Source organism: Arachis ipaensis, chromosome B08, assembly GCF_000816755.2.
Source record: "Arachis ipaensis cultivar K30076 chromosome B08, Araip1.1, whole genome shotgun sequence".
NCBI lineage: Eukaryota > Viridiplantae > Streptophyta > Magnoliopsida > Fabales > Fabaceae > Arachis > Arachis ipaensis.
In genome coordinates, this window is record NC_029792.2 from 12,768,598 (window position 1) to 12,782,009 (window position 13,412).

At 32.3% G+C, this 13,412-nt stretch overlaps 1 protein-coding gene across 1 annotated transcript in view; it reads left to right on the top strand.

Annotated features, from left to right (window-relative positions):
• The window catches only part of LOC107613841 (peroxidase P7), a 4,176-nt gene continuing 2,403 nt past the window's right edge, over positions 11,640-13,412 (top strand). The window contains exons 1-2 of the mRNA XM_016316010.2: positions 11,640-12,108; positions 12,210-12,401. Of these exons, the coding sequence (XP_016171496.1) occupies positions 11,884-12,108; positions 12,210-12,401 (417 nt within the window). The 5' untranslated portion in view covers positions 11,640-11,883. The remainder of the gene's footprint in view (positions 12,109-12,209; positions 12,402-13,412) is intronic.

A 13,412-nucleotide genomic window follows, 5' to 3' on the forward strand; every position in this document is an offset into this window, starting at 1 on the left:
CAATATGACAATATGATTCAACATATCTCATGCTAGAAGTACCTTCATGGCTAGTTCCTCTTCGAAGCAAAGATTCAAGAACAACAAGCCATATTGCAGCCAATACACCATTCTATGACCTTTCCAGTTTCCACTCTCAATCATAGTTGTTAAAATGGACTGTCGACCGAAAAACCAGTCAGATTTTAAATCGGTTCAATTCAATAATTTGATCAACAACAACAAAGTCTTATCCCACAGTCTCACTAGGTGGGGTCGACTAGATGGATCAAATGACACTATTGGGCTCTATCATGTATCATGTTTAAAGAGAGATCGTTTATATCTCGTTTGACCACTTCATAGATGATATTCTTAGGTCTTCCTCTGCCTTTCATCATTTGTCCATCTTCCATCTCATCCACCTTCTTGATTGGGTACTCTGTTGATCTTCTTCACACATGTCCAAACCACCTGAAATGCAATTCTACCATCTTTTCTACAATAAGTGCTACTCTAATTCTCTCTTATATCTTCGTTTCTTATTCTATCCAATTGCGTATGACCACTCATCCATCTCAACATCTTCATCTCTACTACACTTAACTTATGTTCGTGCTCTCCTTTGGCCGTCTAACACTCTGTATCATAAAGTATAGCCGGTATAATAGTAGTGCGATAGAATTTACCTTTTAAGTTTTAAAGACACTTTGTTGTCACAGATAAAACTAGAGACACTCTACCATTTTGACCAACCTACTTGGATCCTATGATTTACATCTTGTTTAATCTCTCCATTATCCTATATGATGCATTCAAGATACTTAAAACTTTTAACTTTTCGTAGGATGTTTTCTCCAATCTTCACCTCTATATTAGGGTTTCCCCTTTGGTGGCCGAACTTACATTCTATATATTCCGTCTTGCTACGACAAATCATACACTTCTAGAGTTTCTCTCCATAAATCTAGCTTCTTATTTAGGTTTTTCCTTGACTCTCCCATAAGGACGATATTATCGTCAAAACTCATGCACCATGACACAGGCTCTTGGATATGTTCTGCGAATACTTCCAAAATTAATGTGAAAAAGTATGGACTTAAGGATATTCTCTCGTGTAATCCTATGCTAATAGAAAATTTTTCTGTCACATCATCTTGAGTCTTCACACTAGTTGTAGTCACATTATACACGTCTTTAATTGCACGAATATATGCAATCCTTACATTCTTCCTTTCCAAAACCTTCTATAAGACCTCCATTGGCACCATATCGTACGCTTTTTCTAAATCAATAAATACCATATGTAGATCCCTTTTATTATTACAATACTTTTCTATTATCCTTCTTAACAAATATGTCGCTTCAGTGATAAATCTGCCTGACATAAAACCAAATAAATTCTAAACCGATTTAATTCAGTATTCTAACCATTTAAAAAAATCAATCAAAATCGATGCAAATCGGTCAGAACCACAAGTCAACAATTAATAAAAAAAAATCCTCCTTAGGTCTTTTTGCATATGTAGTAACTTGGCTGCCACTGCATCAAATTGTTTTTCATTGCATTTGTTTTTCTTTATAATATATAACATATACAAATTAAATTATATTTTTAAAATTTATATTTATTAATTATAATTTAAACTATTCAATCAATTAAATCAATAAATCAATATATCAGTAATTTAAATCGATTTAATCACCAATTCAGTTGAGACCATTATGCTCAAAAAATTAATCTTAGCATACAAGTGATTAACACTTACAAGTGTTACAAGTACTGAAACTTACTAAAACCCTAAACGTGCTCCAACTGTTACGTACAAGTCACGCGCTATATAACAGAACAACAAATCAATTAACGCGCGAATAATATTATTTTCAATTTTCAAAAGATTTCGTTACCTTCTTCGAATCTCTTGCCAATTTTCTTCGTTATTCTTCTTTGCGTTCTTCCCTTGTATTCCCGATCGTTCTTTCTTCGGCGTTTATCACTGCTTTGTTCTTCGTCATTCACCTCAGTTTTTCTCACTGTAACTCTAGGTTCATTTTATTTCGATTTTCTGGTTTCTGAAATCAAAATCTGAACGAACCTTGAAGATAATGGATGATTTAACCTCAAATTGTCAGCTCAATCAGGGCAAAGTGGATTTTAAATTTAAATCGAACGAAGTTCCTGAGGTTTGATTTAGATTCAGCTAATTAAGATTAATCTGAATTTGATGCAGTTATTCGTCTATGATTGTTTAGCTGAATAATTCGCGAATATAGACTGTGAAATTAATGCGTGAACATAATCTGTGGATTGAATCTAATGTATTAGTTTTGATTAATTATCTGCAATTTATAGTAGACGCTCGGGTGTAGATCAGAATTTTTTTTGTGTATTTTTAGGGAAGTTTGGGTGTATTTTAGGAGGAAGTTTGAGTGTATTTATAGTTTACAGTTTTCCTTGTTATTTTAGTTGACTTGTTGTCGTAACGGGTGTAGATCAGGGAGTCCTTGGGTGTATTTTACTTTAATTGATTGTTATTTTTTTATGAGGTGCATAAATTTTATAGTATTTTCTTGTTTTAAACATGTATTTTTGCAGCTCCTCTCTGTTGTTGATGAGCAGCTTGTTCCCAAGGTTGGAATGACCTTTAAAACCCTTGAAGATGCTGCAAAATTTTACAAGGACTACGCCAAGCCTGCAGGTTTTTCTACAAGAGTTCGGAGCACAAATAAAAAGGGAAACGAAATTAAGAATCAATTGATCACATGTAGCAGAGAGGGAAAATAGAATTCTAAAATATCTTCGACCGAGAAGACAAATCCCACAGCTGGTTTAAATTGTCCTGCAAGAATTTATATACACACATTGAAGGATGTTGGTGTTTGGATCATTTCAAAGGTCGTGCTGCATCATTCATACCCTTGTTGTCCAACTCAAACAGAGATGCTCAAACAGCACAGGGAACTAAGCATGTCCGTTCGTCGTACAATAGAGAATAACGAGGAAGTCGGTATCAGACCAAGCAAAATATTCCAATCATTCGTTGCGGCATCTGGGGATCACCGCGAGTTAAATTTTATTGAAAAAGATGTGAGGAACTACATCACGAGAGAAGTGCGGAATGTTTCAGAATAAGAAAATGCAAAGGAATTCGGGAAATATTTATTGAGAATGAAAGAGAAAAATCAGAATTTCTTTTTCGAGCTCGAACTCGAGGACGATCAATCGATTAAGCTTGTTTTTTAGGCCGATGCAAGGAGCAGAGCTGCCTTTGAGTATTTCGGAGATGTTATTTCATTTGACACCACGTACAATACAAACAGGTAATATGCTGTTCTTGTTTATGCTGCTAAATTAGTTTAGTTCTATGAATCTGCTGCAGAGGTGTATATTGGATCTTCCTTGGGTGTATAAATTCATTATATGGGTGTACGTAATGATTTTCATTCTGCAATATCGTAATTTGTTTCAGGTATAATTTGGTTTGTGGTTCTTTCGTCGGGGTGAATCACCACGGTCAGTCAATACTTCTTGGATGCGCTTTGATGAAGAACGAAGAAATTGAGTCATTCAAATGGTTATTTCAATGTTGGCTTCGTTGCATGGGGGAAAATGCTCCGAAAGCGTTTCTCACCGATCAATGCGCGTCAATGAAAAGGGCTATAGAGGCTTGTATGCCAACAACAATACACCGTTGGTGTATTTGGCACATCACGAAGAAGATCCCAAGCAAATTAAATGGGTACAAGGGACATGCTGAAATTGAACAAGAATTGAGCCAAGTTGTTTGGAACTCTCATAGTAAAGATTCATTTGATAGGAATTGGAATGATTTTCTGCTGAATTTTGGTCTTGTGGACAACAAGTGGCTTTCATGTAATGTTGTTTAAAATCTGCAGCAGAGATATAAATTGCATGTTTTTTCGGGTGTATTTATAGTCTGTTTTTGGGTGTATTTTGCAGATCTCTATGAAGACCGTCATATATGGGTTCCAATCTATTTGGATCACCACTTCTGGGCAGGGATATAAAGCACACAAAGGAGCGAGAGCATGCATTCATTTTTTAACAAGTTTATTACCCAGAACAACTCGCTTATTCAATTTGTCAAACAATACGATAATTGCCTCGGAAGCAGGGAGCAAGCAGAGAGAGAATCAGATGCTGCAGATTTTCATACGATCATACCGTGTGCAACCAAATCCTCCATTGAAGCTCAGTTTCAAGATGTGTACACTCATCAAAAGTTTAGGAAAGTCCAAGCACAATTTAGAGAAAAGGCGAATTGTATCACTAGATTAACGAATTCTGCTCTAGGCTATTCAGTATACGAAGTTGGAGAACAAGTTTCCAGCTCAATATTCAACAAGTTTGTGGTTACTTACGACTCAGTAGCAGTCGAGGTAAAATGTCAATGCTTATTATTCGAGTCAAGAGGGATATTGTGCCGTCACGCACTAAGTGTGTTAAGCTTTGAATGAGTAAGCCAAGTGTCATCGAGATATATATTGGAACGATGGAGCAAGAAGGTAAAGAGGCGACACACACACATCAAGAGCAACCACGACGAGCCATTGTTAGAGCCAAGAAGCAAGAGGTTTGACGAATTGGGTTTTCGTTCGCAAAATATTTGCGAATTTGCATCAGAATCGGAGGAGCTTACTGCGATTATGCACCGTGCGTATGATAACGTCATGGTTGAGATAGAAGAATTGAAAGCCAAAAGGAAGGGGACATCTTCTTTATCTCACGAAGACGCCAACTTGGAATCCGTTAACGAGCTTCAAAGCCCTCCAAGGATTCGAACAAGAGGACGTCCCAAAAATAGGTTAGGTTCAAAGTTGGACAAACAGATTGCAAATGCCTCAAAGAAGAAGAAAACGAAAGCTTTAAACGAGGTAAAAGTGATGCTCTTTAAATATGCGGTGATTGAGTTTAATTTTCTCGTTAATAGTTTAGCTAATATGTGAGTTTATTATATCCAGTTAAACCTCTTTGATGCTGCATCAGTGGTGCATTCAAATTCCAGCCACAATCTGCTATTTATGTTATAAAATATTGTTTGTTTTTTTTGCTACGGTTTAAGGGTTTAGGGTTTAGGGATAAAGCATTAGTGGATAGAAGTCTGGTGTATTTTTAACTTTCCTTGGGTGTAAAATGAGATTTTATGGGTGTAAAAATCAATGATCTGGGTGTATAGTAGGTTGGTTAGTTTAGGGTTTATGGTTTAGGATTTAGGGTTTAGGGTTTTAGGATTTAGAATTTTAGGGTTTTAGGGTTTAGGGTTTCAGGGTTTAGGGTTTAGGGATAAATCATCAGGGGATAGATGTTTAGATGTATATTCAACTTTTTTTGGGTGTAAAATGTCAAGTTATGGGTGTATATTTAGTTTGATATTTTTCTTCATATTATAGTACCTGTAATTCATACATTTTGAATACAGCAGAGAGAGTTTTACTCATAATTGGCAAATTTTTACATCATCTGTTCAATTTCTTACAAGACTATATAACAGTTACATTAATCAGTGTCAATATCATTAGAATCTATCTGACAATATGGACTCAATAACAATGAGGATGGCTTGGACACTCTTATTGCATTACTTCCCTTAATGGCTTCAACTTTGTCTTGATTCATTTCATGGAATAGAATCTGAGAAGCATATCTACTCTAAAGTGGTCCATCTCGTCCTACAGTTAAAAAGAATATTCTGTTAAATCAACCATGCTAATTGAGTAAAGTAATACAGAGTTATTTAGTTTTAAACACATTTACCTAGGTCCAATTGTCCCACTCATACTTCAACCTTTTAATGTTTTCGAGCTAAATTATCTCAAGTCACTTCATTATGTAAATAGCACAGTCATAGCTGAAAACCAAGAAAATAAATTACAAATTACATATAGGAAAGTTTAATTTTCAGAATGAAAGATTTATACCTTGTCTTTTGGCCTGAGATGTTAATGTATGGCGGTTCAATTTCCTTGTCCTTGTCCCTTCTCTTCAGAGGTGCCCCCAGCATATACTCTAATTCGTGAAATTACATATCCCTTAAAACACAAAACAAATCAGTAATACATGAATAAATTTAATAAAGAAATACACCTAAAGGAGCACAAACTTACACCTTATATTGAACAGAAATACACCCAACTATTAGAATACAGAACACAGAACCAACTTACAATGAATGTATTTAGGGCCGTTCTCTCATCGGACGGAGATGTCGTGTGATATGGGTCGAGTATATAAAATTTCCGCTTTCTTGTATCAGCCAACCATAACCATCAATGTTGTGAATGGCAAACAGGTGCAAAAATCTGAAGTATGTCCAGATTGAACACTGTTTTAGTTTATTTGGCACATAAGTAAAGAATGGTAATAAGAAGTTTTAGAAATGAAAACTTACATAACGATGCGATGCTAATTTTTTAAGGTCCAAGAAGGGTATAAACATTGGATAGTCCTCCACCCTGGATGGCTTATTGGTTTTAGGCTGTAAGAATACCCCTTCTGAATGATTTGCAATGGCCATGTTCTGCAAAAATTGTGAACCACCAAATGAATACAGAAAATACACCCAAACGAATGCAGAAAATACACCCAAATGAATACACAACTTACACCCAATTGAACACAGAAAATACACCCAAATGATCACATAAAATACACCCAATTTAACACAGCAAATACACCCGAAGGAATGCAGAAAATACACCCAAAATTCGTTGAAGCAACCCTACCACAATATCAGGGGGGAGACAGTATACTTCTTCTTAAAACCTTTTAATCTTTTGCTGGTTTAAGATGAGGCTCATGGCAGAGACAATATAGAAAAAGATGCCGAAATCAATTTACATCAATCAACATTGCAGTTAATTTTGGTGATAAAAACATTAAGGTTATTGTAATATTACCTCAGCTTCTATATGCGTTTCAGCTGCGAGTGATGCGAGGTGAATTTTTGATAAAATGTAACTATCTTGGGATTTGAGTGTGTACACGGTGTCATACTCATTAGTTAGTCTATTTTCGTATGTCTTCACTCGTGTGGCTCAGATGTAGCATTTCTCTTTCATGTCAACCGTATTTTCATTCGTCCTCGCAGGAGTTTCAAACTTCTCGAAACTCTCTCCGCCTGTTTGCCCTGATGATAGTTTATTTCCGTCTATCAAAAAATAAAGACAAGAATGGGGAAGAAAGACATCCAAAACCCTGGATTGCCAACTGGACTAGAGAGCAGTTGGTTGAAAGAATGAGGGCAGAAATAGAAGAATATATGGTAAGTGAACAAAATATCTTGGGTGTATTTTATTTACCTGAATGCTGTTAACTAACATTTCTAATGTTTCAGGGAATTGTAAAGATGGCCGAAACAAAGGAGAAAATGAAAGAAATAAAGAAAAAAGAAAAAAAAAGAAAAAACCAAAAAAACAAAAAAAGGAAGGCAAGTTCATCATTATCATCTGAGACTGAAACAACTGAAAGTGAAGTCCATTCTACCTCTGAGTTTGAGACTGAAGAAGACTCAGAGGATTCAACAAGGAAACAACCCATCCAATATATTTCGATTATGAAAAATTGATTTGATCTAAGACATATATTTGTTTTTACATTTTTTTCAGCTTGATTTTTGCTTGCCATTTTTTCTGAAATGAAAAATACACCCATAGATATCAGTCAGATACACCTATAGATTAGCTACATACACCTATACGGATTCTCATAAGTATTTAATTAGATCAGTTCAAAATGATGTTCAATTTACTCAAACATGCATAAATATACAAGGTCAAGCAATATACACTCAAGGACAAGCAATATTAGAACAGTTGCAACAGTTGATTATATTACATTATATCAGTTCAGAAATATACACCCAACAAATTATGCCATATACACCGAACAAATTACTCCATATACACCCACCAAATTACGCAATATACTCCCAAAAATCCGTTAGGAGAAGAACTAGAACCAGAAGAACAGTAAAACCTAGAACAACTAAGAAGAACAGTAAAACCTAGAAGAACTTAGAAGAATAGTAAAACCTAGAACAAGAAGAACATTAAAAACAGTAAAATGAGAGCTAGAACAAGAAGAACAATAAAACTTAGAAGAACGTAGAAGAACAGTAAAACATAGTTCTTTGATTTCGAAATGTAGAAAATCTACAAGATCAGTAAAACAGTAACTTACCTTGAATAATATTTCTTTGTTTTTTCTGAAGATTGTTGATGGAGAGTTCTATCTTTTGTTGATGATTTCTGCTAATCTTCGTGACGAGTTCGAACGTCTCTTCAGTTTGGAATGTTCCTCGAAACTTGACGGTTTGTGTTTTCTTCGAAGGAGAAGAGGAAGAGTGCACCATAACGAGTGCTTTTTGCGAAGCGTAACTGTTGAGTGACACACGTGAGATTGACGCTCCATTCAAAGGAAGTGAGTGCGCGTGTAGTGTTTCTGGGCTGGGCAACTTGTAACGCTTGTAGGCTTTTTTTGCTTGTATGTGTAGCAGGCTTGATGCTTAAAATAGCCCATGTTTGCATCCAAAGGCCACTAATTAAAGGTTCAGATATGTTAATTAGTAGCAATAGTAATATAATCGTTGGGGTTCGAATATTTTTCAATTATTATCGTTACCTAAAGGTACTATATAGAAGAAAAACAAAAAGATTGAAATTTCAACACGCCAAGCCGATTGATTCTGATTCGCCATCATTGTAGGGTCATCGCATGGCTTCTTCCACTCTTTCACATTACTTTTACATTTTTTTTTCTAATTTCTGGCTGGCCCATAACTTCCCCTTCGTTTGCTGCATGGTTCTTATCTTTGTAAGTCAACTGTCAACATAATGGTTTATATCTCAATATAACCAAATTATATTACACCTTTAATTAACATATATATGGCCAATATAATATAGATGGATTCTCACATATATCAAAACCTCATTTTTAATTCTAGACTTGATCAATACGAATTCATGTTTGGAAGAATAATCATTAAGGACCACTAAGAATCATTAATTAACAAGAGGATCAATTATATCAAAATCATTAACATAAGACCCAATAGATTGTAAATTAATGACAAAGATCACACTATTTTTATACATAATCGAGAATACCCTTATTTCTATTTAAACTAGTTGGCTTGCTACAACCTTGTTTTTGCATCTTCTAAAATAGTCCATCTTACTCGTCCGAGGGTATTGTCTGCTCGACTGCTCCTAGACATTTCAACCTTATGATTTATTTTTTTTTCTAAAATAAAGAGATAGATACTATTTAATCCATCAAAATCTGTCTAAAAACAAGAAGTACTTCTATATTTTTATAAAACATATTTTATTCCCTTCTTTAATTAATGTGAAACTTTACGATATACGATAAATTAACGTTAATACTAAAGAGACAAAAAAACAGTTAGAATTTATCTTATTTAGTATTTATTAATTATTACAACATTTAATAAACATTAAATAAGACAAATTCTATCTATTTTTGACTAATTCTTTTTTGTTACTAAATATTTCTCATAAATAACACAAGTATATATTACTGAAAGTGCAGCATATATATAGGCCAACTTATCTTTGGAGATATATTATTATATCAAAGTGGTTTATATTTTACGAATTTCTTTATGAAATGTTCCATCAATACTTTGTCAACCTTTTGGCTAAGATGACTAATATAATTAATCAGATAAAGTTAGTTGGATTTGGTTGCTTTAAATTAATTATTATTGAGCTAGTAAAAACTGGTCAAATTGATCAACCTTAGTGGGTGATACTGTTATGATGGGAAGAACATTTTGTTAATTCATTCGAATTATATATAGAGGAATTCTTTTAATTTCTTTGGGAAAAAAAAATTAATTGAACGTATAAGGATGGAGTTCTCTTTAAAGGTCTTTTACGTTCGGTACAATGCATGAAAATCATGCATAGACTGACGTGTAAAGTATGTAGCAGCAATCATTTCCGCAAATTTAGATAACAAATAAAATATTATTAATTTATTTTTAATATATAATTATATTTTAATCTATATTTTATAATAATAATTAATTTTAGTGAGTAATTTTAATATATACAGAATATAGCTGTTTAAATACATATTTAATAAAATGATTAAACTAACATAAGACAAAGTAAGCTAATGAGTTATAACTCAAATGACATCATCTCTCTATACTCATTTAAGAAATCGTGGGTTTGAATTTCTTTATTTTTGGTATAAAAAAAAGGTAGAAGACAAAGCAAAAAGTAAAATTTCTTGTTATGGAGAACAGTAGGCATATATACTTCTCCAATAATTAAGCAAATCTCGTGAAGGAATCTTGGTGTTATATATCATAAACCTGGTTTTTCCCACTTAAAACTGTTGAGCCAGCATCCAGCAAGTTCATTTATTACTTCCAATTAATCTTTTTTCGCTAAAATTTGTGTTTTTATTTGATGATCTTAGAGACTTATTAGCCTATACATGCAACTAATCCTTTGTTTTTTATATGGGGAGCAAGTCAACTGCTCCAATGGTAAGTAAGCAATCTTCAATTTCATCTTCCACTTGTTGAATTAATTCTAGAGAAAATTTTACTTTTCAGTTTTCTCCCCTACGATATGCTAAAATAACACTCTCTTCCTCTATTTTATAAATGTACATTTTTCTCTCTTTTAACTTTTGAAAAACCTCCTCCTTAATCCATTTTAAATTTTTTTTATGTTAACTAATATTAACTTTATTCATTTTTTAAGAAAAATAAATTATTTTTTGAAAAAATATCCATTAACAAAAATTTTATTTTTTATCATTAAATTTTGCTTACCAAAATATTCTTTAATAAATTATTTTTTTATTAATTAAATTATATTTTTACCAAAATAATTTTAAAAAAATTAATAATTAAATTATTTTTTTCTAAAATACCTACTTTTTAATAATTTTTTTAATTATTAAATTATGATTTTACCAAAATTTTTGTTAACAATTATAGTTGTATTTTATTATTAATTTTTCAATATCAATATATATTATTTTAATATTAAATTAAAAAAATCTTACCACTGTTAATATGTATAACAATTAATATATATTGATATTGAAAAATAAATTTACTAAAATAGAAGGGAGAGGAGTGTCATTTTAACATTTCGCAGGGAAAAGGGAGTGAAATTTTCTCTTAATTCTAAGTATTTGAATCCTGTTATAAGAACTCGACTAATTTAATTTAACTCGAATGAAATTTTATTAAAAAAAGTAAAATATATAATTCAAAATTTTAAATTATGATTCATATACATAACTGTTGTTATATAGGCTAGAAACTATATCAAACATGTTACATTATACATATGTAGAAATCAACATATTATTAAAAATATAACTATTAACGTACATCTTCTTATTAACTGAATTTTAAAAAAAAAAATTTAGAATATAATATCTAAGCTGTATCTGATTTTATCGGTTTAAGTTTTTGAATAAAATGATTACATAACAACATTTTCAACATTTTTGTTTTTATCTTAAAGATTCGAACTTAAAATCTATGGAAAAGAAACCAAAATATGCATCACTTTGACCAATCCACCTTGTTATGAAAAATTCCTTCCTCACGTTGGTTCCTTCCCCGGATAGAAAATAATAAAAGTAGTAAAGCGCGTTTGGAGCAGACAAGTTTGAAAATATGAACCAAAAATACAAAATCATGCATGCTTATTATTTATCTCCACTACTCACTCTTTAGTCTATATCATATAACTTTAATTTTTCTTTATATTTTTCATGCACCGTCACACAAATGTTCTATATAATTGCATGGTTCTTCCAAACACACTCGTTCATTCCACAAATAACTTAAGCTTAAGGGATTGATAGTAATAATTAATTAATTAATGGCGGCACCATTTCCTCATCACTTGTTTGTTACACTGTCTATTATTCTTTCTGTTCTTGCTTGTTCTATTGTGAGCAATGCACAACTCTCACCAAATTTCTATGCCAAAACTTGTCCAAATCTTCAGGCCATTGTGCTGAGTGCAATGAAGCAAGCTGTTACCAAGGAACCTCGAATGGGGGCTTCCATACTTCGCTTGTTCTTCCATGATTGCTTCGTTAATGTAAGGATCATAACTTAGCATTTTTATTTAGTTATGATTTCTCTGCTGGCTATTATTATTATTAAAGTAATTAATTGATTTGCATATATATGGTATGGTAGGGGTGTGATGGATCAATCTTATTGGATGACACATCCACGTTCACAGGGGAGAAAAGTGCAGGACCAAATCAAAATTCAGCTCGTGGTTTTGAAGTGATAGACTCCATTAAAAGCAATGTTGAAGCTGCTTGCAATGCTACTGTCTCTTGTGCTGACATTCTTGCACTTGCTGCTAGAGATGGAGTAGTTCAGGTAACAACATTCTTGCTTTCCTTCTTTCTTTACCAATAATAATTGATTTTCTCACCCAAAAATATTAGATAATAATCATTTTTTATATTTATCTTGTATTATTTTAATTGAATCAATATTAGTTAATTTTTTTATTTTTTATTACAAAATAAAATAAATAATCAACCATCAAAATTTATTTTTTTTTTTATCAATATTAAGTGGACTATACAAAGAGACTTTAAAGTTAAAATTGGGGTCAAGATTATTCTACGTAATTTTCACTTTTCAGTGTCTAAAAGCATTTTGGTCATTCTTTTTCTTTAATTAAATGTTCCAATAGATTTGCATCTATAATAATTTTTATGCAAATTATTTAATACAAACTCTTTAATTTAATATATAACATACATGTAGCTTTTAATTATTACTTTTATTAATATATAGAGTATCCATGTGCACAATAATGTATATATGTCAATCTGGCTACTTTATGAACTAATTACAGACAGTAAAGTTATAATGAGACTAAAAAAAAAAAAAGAAATGAATCCATTAATTTCCTAAGGGATTATTCGAGTGGGGCTTTTTACTGCTTTTTCCTGTAGTAGAGATAATGCATGTAAATCTCACAATGAGATTCTCTCAAATCATTGTAGTAGTATATGTTTGTTTCTTTCCCCAACATTTTGTTTTAGCATGGGCTTGTTTTCAAACATTGTTCCCCACTTCCTGTTCTCACTTTTTCTCACACACATGTAACTTGATCATCATGTCAACTCTTGTAATTTTGTGGGGTCTTCCAAATATACACACACCTTGCATGCATGAAATATCACATCACAATTAAACAGGTTGTGATCTGATAATTTATCGCTTGATTTCTTAATCAAAAGTTAGGGATTTTCAAATCTTAGATATTTTCTTCAAATAAATGACCCATGCATGCTGATATCGTTGAGAAAAAAGAAAAATCTTATACATAAAAAAATCAGATAGAGATACAGATGTGCAGTGTCGTGTTTATCTAAA